Raw genomic sequence first — 18,801 nt, forward strand, 5'->3', positions numbered from 1 at the left:
TGTATTTTTCATATTTTCGATTCTTGTTTTCTTTTTTTCACATCCCCTTTTTATGTTACTTCACGCCCCCCTAGGGGGGCGCGCCCCACAGTTTGAGAACCGCTGCTTTAAGCAGCTTTCAGTTAATTTGAAATGGTACTGCAAAAGTCAGCACAAGAACCAAAAAGTACGAACACATAACTCCAGTTCACACATCCTTACACTTGTTTCCAGTTAAGCTTAGGGCTTCTTCTTGCACATAAAGCCTTAGACAGCCAAATCCCTATTTACCTCTCTCAACTCATCATTACTTACAAACCAGAGCACACATTAAGATGTTTCAAAGATTAATAAAATAATAGTAGGAGGTCAGGCTTGTGTTTATAGGGTCCTGAAGCTGTGGAATGATCTACCTGCTACTATAAGAGATGCTCCTTCAGTCTCAGCTTTTAAATCTTGACTTGACTGAACACTCACTTTAGGCAGTCCCTGAGTTAAGAACGTCTGACTTAAGAATGGAGTGCCATAAAGCCTAAAACACTAAAAATCTGAGTTAAAGGCAACGATTCGTTATAACGAATGGATGCACTACAGTACTTTGTGACTCTCATGACAACATTGTGTGGATTCCAGCTTAGGCAGTTCGAAGAAGTAGGTCGGATCACGGGGCCATTCACATTGTGCTGAGTGTGTAACTTTGCATTTGGTGCATATTTTTCTGTTATTTACCCTTGTAACCATGCCTCAAAAAGGGTAAATCTGATGCAAGAACTGGTGGTGGATCAAAAAAATAATTGAAAATAAAGTGGAAATAATCAAATGGCAAAACGCCATTGACTATTAGAAAGTGTTAGGCGACAGTCAGTCGATGATCAGAACAATTTTAAAGATTAAAGACTCTTTCTTTCTCTCTTCAGTACAGTAGTGTATGCAATTACTTTTATTATTATGATCTATATCACTATGTTTAAACTGTTTTAGTGGATTTGGAATTGTTTCTTAAGTGTTTATATATAGAAATGTAAAATAAACACTATACACTAAGGCAAACATTTGACTAACTGACGCTAACTAAGAACTGTAAGTATCAGTTCCGATTTACCTACAAATTCAATTTAAAGGCAGACTTAGGAACAGATCTCATTCATAACCTGGGGACTGACAGTACTATAGTCCAGCATACCCTGACTAGAGCTGCTGTGTCGCTGTCTGTTAGTCGTTTGTACAAAAATATAAGTAATATAACACTTATAAACTTTTACTAACCCTCATCTACTCTGTTTCTCTTCTCAGTGTCTTGTTGTGGTACTTGATGCCACCAAGCTGCTTTCGTGTCCATGGAAAAAACACTTGGAATGCTGGAAGACAAAATATGGAAAGATTCTGTCATTAGGGTGGTTGGCCCTGAACCAACTCTGCTATTGAATGACCAGGAAGTGGAGGGAGGCCAATTGGCTGAGGTCTCCAGGACTGTCACTGTGTTTGAGTTTGTCTGGTATAACTGACTGTGGACCATCCAGAGGTTTATTTTCTTCAGACATGCTGCTGAGTGGAGTTTTTTTTCCCTATCCTTATATTGTTGGTGTCCATTTCTGCTAATCAGTCTCCGTGTTGTTTTCCTGTGTGTGTTTAAACAAATTTGTATCTTTATGTGTACTAATTCTGTATTAGTCATTTGTAAAATTTATACTTGCATTTCACCTGTGAACTTGTCACAGTGCTCTACACCTTCGATCAGTGAAGAGTGCTATACAAAAGTAATCTGAATTGAAACATTGTTGTAAATCTGAAGTCTGGATGTTCTGCAACATTTTCAGGATGGATAAATCAAAACTTGAATAGCTGAAACATGCTGTGTTAGGATGGAAAAAATCTCCTGCCACATTACTGCACCTCCATTGACCCATCTGTTAAACTGTTGAAGTTTACTGATGACACTATCCTGGTTGGCCTGATCAAACATGGGGATGATTTGCCATCTCAGCTGGCCACTCTTAATTTGAATTCCCTGAAAACAGCAGAAATGATGTTGGACTTTAGGAGAAAGTCCTCATATCTTACTCTCCTAGTTATAAATGATGTCACTAGCAACAGGGTAGAATCAGTTACATTTCCGAGATGAAAATGTAACAGGCCTTATCGAAGCATCAGCTCACTCAAAATATAAAATGCTGCATGTTATTCAGACAGCAGAAAAGATTGTAGGCCTGAAACTGGACTCAATTGAAGTCCTTTATGCATCACAGGTCAGGAAAATGAGCTTGGAAAATCTGCAAAGACTACATTCACTCGGACAACCATTTCCTTCGTCCTTCGGTTATTACCATCAAGGAAACGTTAACAGTCACTTAAAGACATATGAACAGTTTCTTTGCTACTGCAGTCACTATGGTTAAGCACCATCTCTGAGTTGTCTGTCTTGTCTTGATTTCTGTTCTCCTCCATTCAATAGAGATTATGTTTAATTCATATAGGACTTAATATTACTGGCAGGAGTGCAATTCTGCTTTACTATATTGTTTTATATATATGTGTTTATTGTAAATAATGTTGTGATGGTACCTTGTATATTGTCTTTAATTCTATGTACACCAAGAGACATTTCCTAGTTCAAGTTCTTCCATTTCACTATTATTGTAACCACATGTGCTCCTGCAGACACATAAAGCTTTACAAATGGTTTTATCCCCTTGCCCTGATCTGTGCCTCACTACAGATTGGGGTCACCAACTCTGGTCCTGGAGGACCACCGTGGCTGCAGGTTTTCATTCTAACCTTTTTCTTAATGAGTGACCTGTTTTTGCTGCTAATTAACTTCTTTTGTATTAACTTTAATTGACTTGTTCTTGAAGACTCAGACCCCTTAATTGTTTCTTTTTCCTTAATTAGCAGCCAAACAATAATGAGATACAAAATGAGCCAAAACAACTGGTGTCCATCATACAATATCTGAAAATAAAGAAAATGAAGGCCTCAGGAATGTTGATCTGCTCAGGTCCCCAAAACATTTTAATAACGCACTTACAAAGATAAAATCAACAATTTTGGAAATGTCTGCTAATAAACACCAAAATTAAAAAAATGGTTTAATTAATGACAAGAGTTGGCACCTCATTAAGCAGCTGCTTGGAGTGAAATTGGTTGGAGTTTGAGGCCCTGACTTGGTCTTCTGTTGGCTCACTCACTTCACATTTTATTTCTGTTTGGGTGCTGTTTAAGGAAAGAAAATGAAGCAATTCAGTGGAACAATGAAGAAATTCAGGGGAGCAAATCTTAAAAAAGTAATTCAATTAAAATGAATTCAAAAGAAGTTAATTAGCAGCACAAACAGGGCACTCATTAAAAAAAGGGTTAGAAAGAAAACCTGCAGCCACGGTGGTCCTCCAGGACCAGACTTGGCGATCCCTGCTTTAAACCATTTGTATTGGCTTCCCACAAAAAAACAGCATCACCTAGTGGTTGGAGGATGGTGGGCATCCCTTGTTTCTCCACAATAAGAGTGGAAGCCTTGAAGAGAGCCCAAGAATATCTCACAGATGGAAGACATCCGCAGGAAAGAATGGGGAGCAATTTCTAAAATAAGGACTTAGAGACTCATAGCTGGCTACAAGTCTTCTGAAGTGGAAGAAGACTTTAACATAATGCTATGATGAGGGACTTTTAGGTAAACGAAAATGGTTGCTTAATTAGGTTCCAATTCTTGTTAATTAAACCCGTTCTTTAATTCCATGGCTTGTTGCTGCTCTCATTGTGCAATAGCAGGCATTTCCAGAATTGTTGATTTCCTCTTTTCTGGGAGCAATGTTAAAATGTTTTGGGGACCTGAGCAGATCAGCATTCCTGAGACCATCACCTTTCTTTATTTTCAGATATTGTAAGATGGACACAGTTTGCTGGTCATGTTTTGGCTCATTTTGTACCTCATTTTTGTTTTGCTGCTAATTAAGTAAAAAGAAACAATTAAGGGGTCTGAGTCTTCAAGAGCAAGTCAATTAAAATGAATTAGCAGCAAAAACAGCTCACTAATTAAGAAAAGGGTTAGAATGAAAACCTGCAACCACTGCAGCCCTCCAGAACCGGAGATGGGGATCCCTGGTATAGAAGGTCCCACTATTGCAAGTGTGGACAAAAACAAGCCATGAAGTCCAAGTACCTCTTTATAGATCTCTGCAAGCAAAATGTAGTGAGGCACAGATCAGGGCAAGAGGATAAAACCATTTGTAAAGCTTTATGTGTCTGCAGGAGCACATGTGATTACAATAATTGTGAAATGGAAGAAGTTTGGAACCAGTAGGACTCTTCCTGGACTTGTTCAGCTGGTCAAACTAATCAGGCAAGAAGGGTCTTGGTCAGAGACGTGACCAAAAACACAATGGTTGTGAGAACCTTTCAGAAAGAAGACTCTCTCAGCAGCACTGCAATCGGACATTTATGGTAAAGTGGCTAGATGGAAGCCACTCATGGGAAAAAGGCATTTGACAGTTTTCTAAGAGAACACGGAAAATGATTCTCTGGTCTGATGAAACAAAATTGTACTCTTTTAGGCAGAACTCCAAGCATTATGTCAGGTAAAGACCAGGCACTTCTCATCAACCGCCTAAAATGATCACTATGGTGAACCATAGTGGTGGCAGCTCCAAAGCTTCTCCACATCAGGGACAGGGAAACTGGTCAGAATCGAGGGAAGGATGAATGCTGCCAAATACAGAGAGGGCGATGTTTCACCTTTCAGCACTACAATGAGCTGAAGCATACAACCATGGCAATGTTGGAATAGCTTCAGAATAAGTCTCAGACTATCCTTGAGTGGTCCAGTCAAAACCCAGACTTAAACCCCATTGAACATCTGTGCAGATACCTGACAACAGCAGTTTACAGTTGCCTCCCTTTCAAGGATCTTCTAGAACAGAGGTGTCCAACTCCGGTCCTGGTGGGCCGCAGTGGCTGCAGGTTTTCATTCTAACTCTTTTCCTAATCAGTGACCAGTTTTCACTGCTAATTAACTCCTTTTCCCTTCAAATTAATAGCCCTGTTTTTAAGGATTCAGTCCTCTGAATTGATTTGTTTCTTCATTAAATGACAGCCAAACAGAAATGAGATGAAAAACGAGCCAACAGATGATTTTCATTTTTTTCTAAGACCACCGTCAAGATGTTTTGTTGACCTGAGCAGACCAATATGACCGAGACCTTCACCTTTCTTTATTTTCAGGTGAGCTGGTCATGTGATGGCTGGTTTTGTGTCTCATTATTGTTTGGCTGCTCATTAAGGAAAAATAAAAAACTAAGGGGTCAGAGTCACGTCAATTAAAACTAAGGCAAAACAAGTTCATCAGCAGAAAATCGGCTTTCTAATTAAGAAGAAGGTTAGAATGAAAACCACCAGCCACAGAAGCTCACCCAGACTGGAGCTGGACACCCCTGTTCTAGAAAGAATGGGGGGAAACTGCCCAAATTCAGGTGTGCAAAGCTTGTAGAGATTTACCCAAGAATACTCGGAGTGCGGTAATGGTTCACCTTTAAACGCAACAATGACCCAAAGCACACAGCTAAGATAACGCTGGTGTGGCTTCGGGACAAGTCTCAGATTGTCCTTGAGTGGCCCACACTTAAAGCACATAGAATATGTGTGGAGAGACCAGAGGAGAGCAGTTTGCAGACATTTCCTATCCAGCCTAACAGAGCTTCAGATGATCTTTGACTAAGAATGGGATAATCTGCCCAAATCCAGTTGTGCAAAAGCTTTTTAAATGATGTCCAATCAATTCAATTTGCCACAGGTGGACTCCAGTGAATTTCTAGACACATCTCATGGAGAATTAAAGTAAACAAGAGGCACCTGACTACAACCTGGAGTGTCACAGCAAAGGATCTGAATACTTGCAAGAATAAGAGATTTCAGTTTTTGATTTTTAATAAATTTGCAACCCTTTATGTAAACACGCTTTCACTTTGCCAGTCTTGTATATTGAGCAGATTGATGTGGCAAAAATGTCAAACTTACCCATTTAAAATTAAATCTAGATCACGATAAAGTGTGCAAAAAGTGAAGGTGTTTGAATGCTTTCTGAAACCACCGTCTGTGTTTTGTATAAATTGAAGTCATATTTATTACTTAATTCAGATTATTCTGAAAGCACATTCTGTATTTTGTAAGAATTGAAGTTGCATTTATTTTTATTATTTAATTCAGATTATTACTCCAAAAAGCCATGCTCTTACCACCCAGTCCACAGGGAAAAATGTACATGGAGTTAGAGAGCCACAAACTTATAGAAAAACACACCAGTTTGCGACACATGTTTTAGACATACAAAAGCATTGCCAAGCAGGATAAGATGCTGTGTTTTCTGCGACCTGCATGTAACTTTGAGAAAAGCATTTCAGACAATCATCTTATTTGTGATTCACTGAAAGCTGTGTGACTAGGGAGGTTAATAAAAAAAAGAATATATTGATTGACCCATTGAGCACTCCATTCACTAATATAGGTACTTTCTCCATTTTGCATGTAAAATTCATTTATGCTGCCCTAAACTAACACTTGTGCCATACGTCACCGGTTCAGGTTTCCTTCCCTGTACTGTACATGGCACCTATTAAGGTAGCTTCTCTTTTAAATTCCTGCCATGTGTATTTTGAGGCTACTGCAATGTGTGCGTGGTTTGGTTTCAACAAAGCTTTAAAGAAAATGAGAGCTGTTGACACACCAGTTCAAGATGGAATTAAAGACAGTCTCAAGTAGTCTCATTTAACACTACTGTGGACAGTAAATTGTGGATAAAACTCTACAGCTACTGTATATATTTAATTCAAATAGCACGCTGCCTTATTATTAATAAACAGCTTAAACACGACTGTCTGTTGACATGGACTCCACACAAAGTAGTAGATAGCCCAACATTGTTAGCCTTTCTTATTGTTTCAGTACACTGCTCCTTGTGCTCCAAATAGCCAGCAAATGAATGAACACCTGCAAAGTACTAAAATACAAAGCTTCTCATAAGCTACTGTATGTGATAGGCCTTGTGAGATCACATCTTGAACAATTTGTGACCTTTTGGCTTGTATTACGAAGACACAAACTACATTAGAGAAGAGGATCTCATGCTTAAGCTTTCTTCTTAAACAAACTGTGACTAAGAAGACTGGCATAGTGTCTAGGTGGGCGCAAAACTGGATCAAACACAAGAAGTAATGAGTTATAGTGAGAAGTGTTAGAATTGGTGCCCCATGGGGTCACAGCTGGGGCTGCTGCTCTTTTAAAGTACTGTACTGTATGTTTATGTAATATACAGTACATAGATGAGCTCAGTAGGAAAATAAACAGCAAGCTAGTCAAGTCTGAAGATGATAACACTCTGGAAAATGGCGGAATGGCAGATACTGTAGAATCAGGTGAATCAAAACAGAGGTACGTGGAAAACATATACAGGCTTGGGCAGATGAAATTTACATGAAGTAAATTGGTATTACACACAAAGTATAAAGGTTACAATGAAATACACAGTGGGAGGTTTGTAAATTGAAAGTACAGTGTAAAGAGTCATACTGGACTCATCACAATGTATATCCAGGGCACAAAAGCGATTGAGAAGGCTAACAGAATGTTAGGTTACATATCACAATGTGTGGAGTGCAAGTCAAAGGAGGTTACACTTAAGTTATATAACACACTTGTGAAGACTCATCTTAAGCATTGTGTATGGGTTATGGTCTCCATATTACAAAATAGACATGGCAGCGCTAGAGAAAATCCAGAGAACAGTGACTCGGTTGATTCTGGGACTGGCAGGTATGATGTATGAGGAATAATTGAAGGACTTGAACAACGGAGATTAAGAAGTGACATGACTGATGTGTTTAAAATTACGAATGGAATTAGTAAGTGGATCCCAATCAGGTCTTCAACAAGAGTATGGGACATGATAAGAAGCTTGTTAAAAGCAGATTTTGCACAAATGTTAGAAAGTTTGTCTTCAAGCAAAAAACCACAGACACATGGAATAAATTATAAAGAAGTATTGTAGAGAGTAGACGTTAGGTACATTCAAATCTCAACTTGATATTATTACTATTCAAATTTAATCAACAACAGTCCTGGAAATTCCAAACAACTTTTTTCCTGTGATAAATCATTTACTCAATCCTCACACGTACGCCTGTAATAATTTCACAGAGGAGCAGTGCAATAATTTTATTGAATATTTCACCTCTAAGGTGGACATCATCCGCTCCTCATTATCTGCCTCCAGCCCTCCATCGCTGGATGTTTCTACATCAAAGCCAATGGGCTGCCTTTCCCAGTTCCTCTGTATCACAGTTAAAGAAGCTGAGGGCATCATACAGAGGATGAGGCCTTCAACGTGTTCATTGGACCCTTTTCCTACTCCTCTGGTAAAAGCTAATGTATCAGATATAAGCCCTGTTATTGCTGATATCATTAATCACTCTCTCCAGAGCAGATCAGTCCCACTGGCCTTGGAAAACCGCAAAAATTAGACCTCATTTAAAAAAAATCCTCTTTGGATCCTGAAGTGATAGCAAACTATTGTCCAATCTCCAACCTTCCATTTTTGTCTAAGGTTATGGAAAAGGTTGTTTTGGTTCAGCTTCAGGATCAGTTCAAAAATTTCAATCTGGTTTCCGAACTTCTCACAGTACAGAGACAGCCCTGGTCAGAGTCACCAATGACCTCCTGATGGCTGCTGACCAGGGCTCTCCATCACTCCTTATCCTCCTGGACCTCAGAGCTGCATTTGATACGGTAGATCATAATATTCTCCTTCATCATCTTCACTATATAATTGGACTTTCTGGCATTGCTTTGGAGTGGTTTGAGTCCTATCTTACAGATAGGGCTGGGTATGTGGCCTTGGGGGATGCTAAATCTCATACCCACGCTGTCACCTGTGGAGTCCCACAAGGATCAGTCCTTGGGCCGACCTTCTTTAATATCTATATGCTACCCCTGGGTCACATCATCCGCAAGCATGGAGTTTCATTCCATAGCTATGCCGATGATACACAGCTCTATGTGAGACTGGATTCGACTTCTCTTACACCTCCATTAACTCTTTCCTCTTGCTTGGATGAGATTGCGACAATGGATGTTCAAGAACTTCCTCAAGCTGAACAGCACTAAAACTGAAGATCTTTTAATTGGCACTGGCACCCAACCCCCCCCATCAACTTCGTTCCTCTGTAAATTGTATTTCCTTTTCTGACCGTATCATTACCCTTTCCCCTTCTGTTACAAATCTGGGTGTCAAGTTGACCCCCATCTGTCATTTGATACACATGTCCATCACCTTTGTAAAACTGCATTCTTTCATCTCCGAAACATAGCCAATCTCCGTCCCTACTTCTCCCTCTGTGATGCTGAAAAGCTGGTTCAAGCCTTTGTCTCATGCAAGCTGGATTATTGTAATGCACTCCTCCCTCATCAGGATCCCCAGCAAGAGCCTTCAAAAGCTCTAACAAATTCAAAATAGTGCTGTAAGAATCCTGAGGAGGGTGCAGAAATATGAACACATTTCACCAATCTTTCGGTCACTTCATTGGCTCCCTATCCATCTCCACATCGAATACAAACTCTGTTTGTTTACTCACCAATGTGTCCATGGAAATGCTCCACAATATCTTAAGGAACTCCTTATACTACAATCCACTACAAGAAACCTCCGTTTTGCAAACACCTACCGCCTTCGCTCCCCTGTGACCAAACTTCATACAATGGGTGACCGAGCCTTTGCAACCGCTGCTCCATGTCTCTGGAATGCCCTACCAGAGAGCCTGAGAACACAGCAGATTGTGGGCTGTTTTAAAAAACAGCTAAAGACTTTTCTATTTAGGAAATCTTATTAACAAGAATGCTATAATTATTGTTGTTTTATCTCTGTTTTCATCTTGCTTTGCCTTTGTTTAAACTTTTTATGTAGCACTTTGAGATTTACTGCTAATGTAAAGTGCCCTATAAATAAAATGCATTATTATTATTATTTCAGGTGAATACAATCAATGAGCTTGTTAGGCTGAATGACTTGTTCTCATTGTAATTGCTCAAGTTAAAAAAAATGAAATCATAAAAGGAGGTTATCTTAAAATATGCCATTCATTAAGAACCAGATGGCACGGATAGAATCCTAAAGTAAATTCTGTACATATTTTACAAATTATTTCTTCACACTGAGAACTGTAAGTACAAGGAACAAGTCACCTAGTCATGTAATCAAACGTATAACCATGGAAACATTCAGATTATTTTTTACAGTATTTTAGGCATATCAGTTGAACAGGGATTGAATATCCTATCCTTATCTAAGCCTTTTCTTGTGCTTTTAGATAATAAACCAGTACAAACTGCATGGTCAGCTGTTTTTAATTTTTAATAGTTTACCATTTTACATTTTGACCCCAACTAACTTTGTCAGAGCTGGTCCACTGTTCCGCGACCAGGACGAAAACCACACTGTTCCTCCTGAATCCGAGGCTCGAGGTGGACCAGCTCTATACCCTTAGCAGGGTCCTGGAGGGTGCATGGGAGTTTGCCCAACCAGTCTACATGTGTTTTGTGGACTTAGAAAAGGCATTCGACCGTGTCCCTCGGGGAATCCTGTGGGGGGTACTCCGAGAGTATGGGGTACCGGCCCCCCTGATAAGGGCTGTTCAGTCCCTGTACGATCAGTGCTAGAGCTTGGTCCGCATTGCCGGCAGTAAGTCGAACCCGTTTCCAGTGAGAGTTGGACTCCGCCAGGGCTGCCCTTTGTCACCGATTCTGTTCATAACTTTTATGGACAGAATTTCTAGGCACAGCCAGGGTGTTGAGGGGGTCCGGTTTGGTGGGCTCAGGATTGGGTCACTGCTTTTTGCAGATGATGTTGTCCTGTTTGCTTCATCAGGCCGTGATCTTCAGCTCTCTCTGGATCGGTTCGCAGCCGAGTGTGAAGCGGCTGGGATGAGAATCAGCACCTCCAAATCCGAGACCATGGTCCTCAACCGGAAAAGGGTGGAGTGCCCTCTCAGGGTTGGTAGCGAGATCCTGCCCCAAGTGGAGGAGTTCAAGTATCTCGGGGTCTTGTTCACGAGTGAGGGAAGAATGGAGCGTGAGATCGACAGGCGGATCGGTGCGGCATCCGCAGTAATGCGGGCGTTGCATCGGTCTGTCGTGGTGAAAAAGGAGCTGAGCCGCAAGGCGAAGCTCTCAATTTACCAGTCGATCTATGTTCCTACCCTCACCTATGGTCATGAGCTATGGGTAGTGACCGAAAGAACGAGATCGCGAATACAAGTGGCTGAAATGAGTTTCCTCCGCAGGGTGTCTGGGCTTTCCCTTAAAGATAGGGTGAGAAGCTCAGTCATCCGGGAGGGGCTCAGAGTAGAGCCGCTGCTCCTCCGCATCGAGAGGAGTCAGATGAGGTGGCTCGGGCATCTGATCAGGATGCCTCCTGGACGCCTCCCTGGTGAGGTGTTCCAGGCACGTCCAACCGGGAGGAGGCCCCGGGGAAGACCCAGGACACGCTGGAGGGACTATGTCTCTCGACTGGCCTGGGAACGCCTTGGGATTCTCCCGGAAGAGCTAGAAGAAGTGGCCGGGGAGAGGGAAGTCTGGGCATCTCTGCTCAAGCTGCTGCCCCCGCGACCCGACCTCGGATAAGCGGGAGACAATGGATGGATGGATGGATGGATAACTTTGTCAGTCAGAAGTACCAGGGCTTAAAAGCTGTGCATACTACACCATTTGACAGCAAGTGCTTGCCAAGGTTTAATTATTCTATGTGTCCCAATACTGTATGGATCCTTCTGTTTGATTATTAATGAAGTTTTAGGCTATTGTTTAAAACTTTTAGACATACTTTGTTAATGCTGTATTTTTTCTCTGCCTTTCTGTTTGAACAATAGAAACTTTCTTTATTCTTCTTGCTTTGTTCTTCTTCTTGTTGTTAGAAAAAATGGTATTTTTTATATGTCTAACAAAGAAAGATTTAAATTATGTTTCTAACTGCAGTATGCTTTTAAGTTTATCACATGTATGCAGCCATAATGCACTCAACACTATTCCTTGAGCTATTTAACTAAAAGCCAATAATCCTTTCAAGATCATTGTGCTTTTTAAATAACTTAATCTTGTTTCTTATTCAATATAATGCACATCATGCCTTATACAATGCTCTTTCTAAAATCTGCTTCTGACCCTATTCTGTGCCCTAAGTAAATGCTGAAATGTAGCTGTAAAAACTACTTATGAAACTGAATTACATACAAACTTATTGAGATCCCAAGTCTAACCTGGGAACAGACAATGCACATTATAAACAGTTTTATACCAAATCAAAAGAAGACACTCTGCTATACTTCTATTTCAACAAATTTAACATATAATAAAGAGTACATTTTAATATGTGAAAATAAAAATTAAGTTTTCAGATAAACAATTTAATCGAACCTTTAAATGATTCCATAAAAAGAAATGCTCAGTGTTTAAGTAAACCAAAGCCAAACTCACCTTTAATAAAAACAGATTAGTTCATGAAGAAATAAAGATAAGTAGCGACTGTAGGCAAAAACCTGCTGTAAAAATCTGGCGGCAATTTCCGCATGTACAGGATATGAAAGATCATACAGATATAGGTTACAGATAGACACCTTATAAATGAAAAGCATTTTAAGGAGAGAAAAAATATAAAATACTGTATACTGCATTCAACACATGCCTATTTTAATACTTAAAGTTTTCAACATCTTTTCTTATTACTGAATGCGAGTTCCCTTTAAAATCCTGATATTTGGCTGATGTATGCTTTCATCTTAAAAAATCCAAGCAAGGACTAGACACACTCCACACCACGTACTGCAATTTGAACAAAATACAGTAGTATGTCAAGAGGATGCAAATGTTCCATTTTTAAGAATATTCTTTCATCAGCAAAGGTGTTATTGTTCTTCTCTATTGTTTTTGAAAAAATACTTTGCTTCATATTAATAACATCACTAGTTAGATAACACTTTGGAACTTTGTCAATAAAGGCATTAACATACTAACTGATAAGAGGCAAAATATGAGCTAAAGGCATGTGAAATACATGCTTGACAGGTCTGTGTCAATACAGTGTACTTTTGTTTTTCCATAGGATTATATAACTTTACAATAGAACAAATACTGCACATATAAACATATATGTGCATGTATTAGGTTGTTTAAAAACATACCCTCTTATTAGGAGAATAACTTTTGGACCTAACTATATTTCAATTAAAATGTAACATTACAGATATAACTGCCATTTTCAAAAGAGAAAAACTGTAAAGACACCTGACAAACATGTCTCCAAATAACATGAAGCCCTTGATCCTTCAGAAATTGGCAATATGCAAAAATCACACATTAAAGAATTGCCTCTGGATTGTTTTAATTTGGAAATGAAACCAATTTTGGTTTAACATTTAATTGGGTTTTGCTCTGCTCATATTAACAAAGCTCATCCTCTCTGCCAGAACTAACTTTTTTTTATTTCAGCAATACAGAATTTTCAAAATGTTAATTAAAAAAATAAAAAAACAGTATTTGACTTTAATTAAACAAAAGCCAAATCCAAAGATGAACGTTAGCGTCACATAACTCAAATGGAATGATCATTTAGAATTAAAGGACAACATGGTACAAGTAATTACAAAAATAATTCATTCTTCAGTTATGTTTTCTCTAGTCTCAAAATACAAGAATTCCTCTAAAATGCTTGACTTTGAAACCACATGTTAAGAAACACATCTTTCAAGTTGCTGGGAGAGTATTTTCTCATACAAAGAGAATAATTTATTAGTATTATACATTTGCCAGTTTGTAAACATTTTGTGAAGTCTCTCGATGTCTTGAAACTTCATCATATCCACTGGCCACAGAGTTCTTGGACAAATCGTCCATTTGTGCAGTTGTCCTGATCAAACCTTTCTCAAGAGTTCCGTTTTTAACTGTTTGTATTGTAGGAATTAATTTCTCATTTCTATCATCCATAATTTCTGAAACTGAATAAGGTAAATCCTGAAAGAAAAAAAAACAGTATTACTGAACAGTTTTGTGTATAAACAAAGAACATTTAAACAATGGAAAATCTGAGTAACTATCTGTGTAAATATTTTGCCATAATACTTCATCCATCCATCCATTATCCAACCCGCTATATCCTAACTACAGGGTCACGGGGGTCTGCCAGAGCCAATCCCAGCCAACACAGGGCACAAGGCTGGAAACAAACCCCGGGCAAGGCACCAGCACAACCACACCACAGGGCACGGGCACGCGCGCGCACACGCACACACACACACACGCACGCACACACACACGCACACACACCAAGCACACACAAGGGACAATTTAGAATCACCAATGCACCTAACCTGCATGTCTCCCTAGTGTGGGAGGAAACTGGAGTACCTTCCCACTCCAAATACGTATTTCAAGGTTATGAGGCAAATGCATTTTCAAGCTTTCCACTGTCTTATTTTGAAATTAATGGCAACACTAAAAATGAGCAAATACTCTATAGAAGCAAAGTATTTTTTTTCCAAACTACCAAAAAAGTAAACTGTCTTTATTTTATTATTTATATATGTAGAAACTTGCAGGCATACAAATCGTAACATATGTTAAATTAAGGCTGAATATAACTGAATTATTCTTTAATATTGTGATATGTCAAATTCCAGCTTGGATCTTGAAAGAGTATTGTGCAATGTGAGGTGAATGTCTACTCTGGGAAGTTTCCAAATGGATTACAACTTAGCTGGTTGCATTAGACAGTTTGTAAGAAAGTAGGCAACAAGGCTGACTTTCTGGAAGATAATGAGGAAGCTAGCTATTTAAATTAAAAGACTATTTTCTTGTTTTATGTAAACATCACATATAAGAGCTGCTAGAGAAGGCATACTTTTTAACTATTGGTGGTAAACTGCTTTATGCTTTAATTTTTTCTGTACCTTATATAATAAACTAAATCATAGACATGTGAAGGCAATAGTGCTAATGAACTTATCTTTATTGTATTGCACAGTGCTATTCTGCCCACTTCACTTTTTTCACATTTTCTTATGTTGCAGCCTTATACTAGAATTATTTAACTCTTTCGGGGCTAATTACATTTTTTTTACCAGTTTTGGCCCAAAGCTTAATATTTTTTCAAAAACATCAGTTTTCTGAAAAGTACACAAAGTAACAGTTTCACACATAAACCAACACAAAATATTTTTTTATGACAAATGTCCCTGTGTTTTATGTTCCATGAGCCTCTAAACTATGTGAATTCACATAAATCTTATACAGCATAGCCCTGCAAGGTATGGTAACTTTAGAAGCAGCTAATGGTGTGCACTGCCACATTACACTGCTTGCAGCATGTGTTACACTGGTGCAGCTGTTTCAGGCACCTGTTCTTGTATACTGTGACTGCTGTGGCAGCTGGCAGCCAGGAGAAGGCCGCCAGTGGCCATCTTCGATCAGCTGTCTTTAGGCAGCTGCTGGCAGCCATCTTTCTGTAGCCAGCAGTAGCCAAGCAGCCAGTAGTGACAGAATGCAGCAACAGACCTCTGGAACAGCAGCACCAGTGTAACACATAATGCAAGCAGCATACTGCTAGCAAACAGAGCAAAACTATAACTTAACAGGGGGTTTTGTCAACGTGTAAAGCTGATTACCACCATCTACCTCTGGATGTTGACTACTTTCGACATCCGCCTCAACCCTGTTGACATCTCCCCGAAAGAGTTAATCTTTTCTCATATTAAGTAACACTCAGTATATCAGAAAACAGGATTTTAGAAATTTTAGCAAATTTAATAAAAACAAAAAACTGAAATATCATACCGACCCATGTATTCAGACAGGTATTACACTAGAAATTTGATTCAGGTGTATCCCATTCTATTGATTATTTTTAAGATGTTTTTACACCTTGTTTATAGTTCACTTGTGGTAAATTCAATTGATTAGGCAAGACACACCTGCCTATTTAAGGTCCCACAACTGACAATATGTATCAGAGCATAAACCAAGCCATGGGGTAGAAGGAATTGCCTGAAGAGCTTAGAGACACAACTGTGTCAAAGCACCAATCTGAAGAAGGCTACAAACATTCCTACAGCATTGAAGGTTCACAAGAGCACAGTTGCCTTCATACTATAATTCTTAAATGGAAGAAGTAAGGAACAACCATGACTCTTACTAGAGCCGGCCAACAAAACTGTGCAATCGTGGGAGAAGGGTCTCTGTAATAGAGGTGACTAAGAATCTGATGGTCACTCTGGCTGACCTCCAGGGAACCTGGAAGGACAAATATCACTGCAACACTCCACCAATATTGGTTTCATGGCAGAGAGGCCAAACAGAAGTCTCTCACCAGTAAAAGACACACAAGAGCCTCTTTGGAGTTTGTAAAAAGGAACCGAAAGGATTATCATCCTGTGAGTAATAAGATTCCTTAGTCTGATGAAACAAAGATTAAACTGTTTGGCATTAATTCTATGGCAGGGACTGGATACAGAAAAGGGTTAATCACATTCAGCAATGCTGGTAATTATTTAACACAATTAACAAAGCAATGTAGGCCAAGTGAGGGATCTCTGTTTCATTTTCTGGTCAAGACAACAGAAGTACTATTCTATTATCCTTTTATAATGTAAGAATAATAGAAGATTGTTATATGCAAGTCTCTCATTCTATATGTAATGTGAAGCTTGTAACCTATAGTTATTCCCTGTTGTGGTGTGAAATTTCGCATATAAGTTGATAAATATTTTGTATATCTTTATTTGTAACTTATAACACTAATGTCTGTCATTGATAAGAACAGTAATGGTTTGATAGTTAAGAACCATTCCTTTGTAATTTTACAACAGGGTGGGGGGAAGTGCCTAAAATAAGTCTGGCAAGTGGTTCTCTGCAGGACTTTCTCAGTCAACCCCCACAGGAAAGCCAGACTGCCTAGCTGGCAAGCTTCACCTTAACACATGGTTTTGGGGGCAGGTGTGAAGGTATTCTCTGCCCCATTGGTCTGAAGTATGGGTGTTTGGAATTGGCTTGTATCAGAAGCCTTTAAGTACCATGACTCACTATGGCTGCAGAGTATGGACATAGAATCTATCAATTTGCTTGCTTTACCCATCACCAGCTCTCTCTCTCTTACAAACATCTAATGAAAGAGCATGTCACACACCATGAACTGAAAAGGGCAACACAATGATGAGCACAGCTCAGCAGCCATATTGAGACAGGCATGAGACCTGTTCTGAAGAAAGCTGACCAAAAATGAGGACTTAAGTCTGTCTGCTGCCTGAAACTACACATCAGCATTTATCAGGTTGTATGATTGCCAATATTCAAATGTACTTTGCTCATTGTTATTATTTATGAATATTATCAATAATACATTATTTAAAGTGTAATTTAACTCCTGCTTGTCTTTTGCTACACCTAATTGCTTAACGTTATAAATGTAGAAGAGAAGGTGGGGAGAAGTTATAGTTATAAGTTATAGAAGTTATAGTACAGTACCTTATAAACAGTGGTAAGTCTGTGAGATTTGAGGCATTCTGACAAAGGCTACATATTAATACGAAAGAGGAAAGTATAGTAATATATTACTCTACCAAGACAAAACATTCCCTGAAGTAGGTCCATTTGTAATATTCTGGTATTTCCTTTTTTTAGTTTTTGCTAACCTAAACTTTAAATTTAAACTTCAGGCAGTTTACTGCTTATCTTCTTACCATTTTAGGTCTTTCTTTAATTGTATTTCCACTAATTAAATTAGAAGAAAAACTGGAAAAACCGAGGTGTTCTAAAAGTTTTCACCGGTAGTGTACGTACGTGTGCGTGTGTATATATATTGTGGAACATGGCCGGCCTTTTATCCCGGCCAATACCCCCAGGCCGCCAGGTGGAGCCCTGCCTGCAACATAGAGGTGCCCCGAGTTCCAGCAGGGCATCATGGACAGTGGAGTTTTTCATCACAGCCCTGCTGGATACCATGGGTACCTCCAGAGGATGCTGTAGGAAGGCCCAGAGACTATTATGTGCCCTATAATAGTCAAGAAGAAGAGTTTTTATCTGACCTGGAAGTGTTCCAGGTCACGTGGACAGACAGGGTGAAACACTTCCGGGTCAAGGACTATAAAAGGACTATGGGAAATCCCAGACGGCAAGCTGAGCTGGGTGGTAGGGTGGCTAAGTGTCTGGGAGTGTGAAGGATTGTTTATTGATTGGATTATTGTGTTTATGAGTATTGTGGAGAGGAGGGTGCTTTGTGCACGTTATAGTTCAAATAAAACAAATTATTGCACTTTTACCTGGTGTCTGGAGTCAAGTCGGAGGGTTCAAGAGGACGATAGCGCCCTCTATCTGTCACAATATACACATCTCTTTTGTTTTAGGAGCTTGCCTCATTCTTTGCCTTGGTTGCACCTGGAGGTACTGCATTTTCTTTATGAGGTTCAAACACAGTGTGTTGGTCCTCTTGTTGCTAGTAAAATCATGTCTTCAGAGTAACTGGTAATCAGTTAGTTGCTGTTTTCAGTAAGACGGACATGTGACCTTTCTCTCTCTGACTGTGCACTTGCTATTCCTCAGCAAGTTTTGGATGAATGTCAGCACTGTTCAACTCCAATACAAACAAGTCTTCTACCCTTCCAATCAAGCCCAGTTGCCCTTTGGAGTAAAGGGGTTGCTTCAAACTCTGCTTCAGCAACACCTTATAAGCAATGAGTTATGGACAGCCAAAGTTACGGCCAAGTTGAGAACTGCAAAGCTTGATTGGAAGAAAGGTTCTGGGGCTTA

The 18,801-nt window shown here is 39.4% G+C and overlaps 1 protein-coding gene across 1 annotated transcript in view; it reads right to left on the reverse strand.

The window, feature by feature from the left end:
• Positions 1 to 12,457: 12,457 nt before the first annotated feature.
• Positions 12,458 to 18,801, reverse strand: part of tbc1d15 (TBC1 domain family, member 15) — a 158,540-nt gene continuing 152,196 nt past the window's right edge. Inside the window, exon 17 of the mRNA XM_028818454.2 lies at positions 12,458 to 14,016. Coding sequence (XP_028674287.1) covers positions 13,801 to 14,016 — 216 coding nt within the window. The 3' untranslated portion in view covers positions 12,458 to 13,800. The remainder of the gene's footprint in view (positions 14,017 to 18,801) is intronic.

Source organism: Erpetoichthys calabaricus, chromosome 1 (genome assembly GCF_900747795.2).
Source record: "Erpetoichthys calabaricus chromosome 1, fErpCal1.3, whole genome shotgun sequence".
Taxonomy (NCBI): Eukaryota; Metazoa; Chordata; class Cladistia; order Polypteriformes; family Polypteridae; genus Erpetoichthys; species Erpetoichthys calabaricus.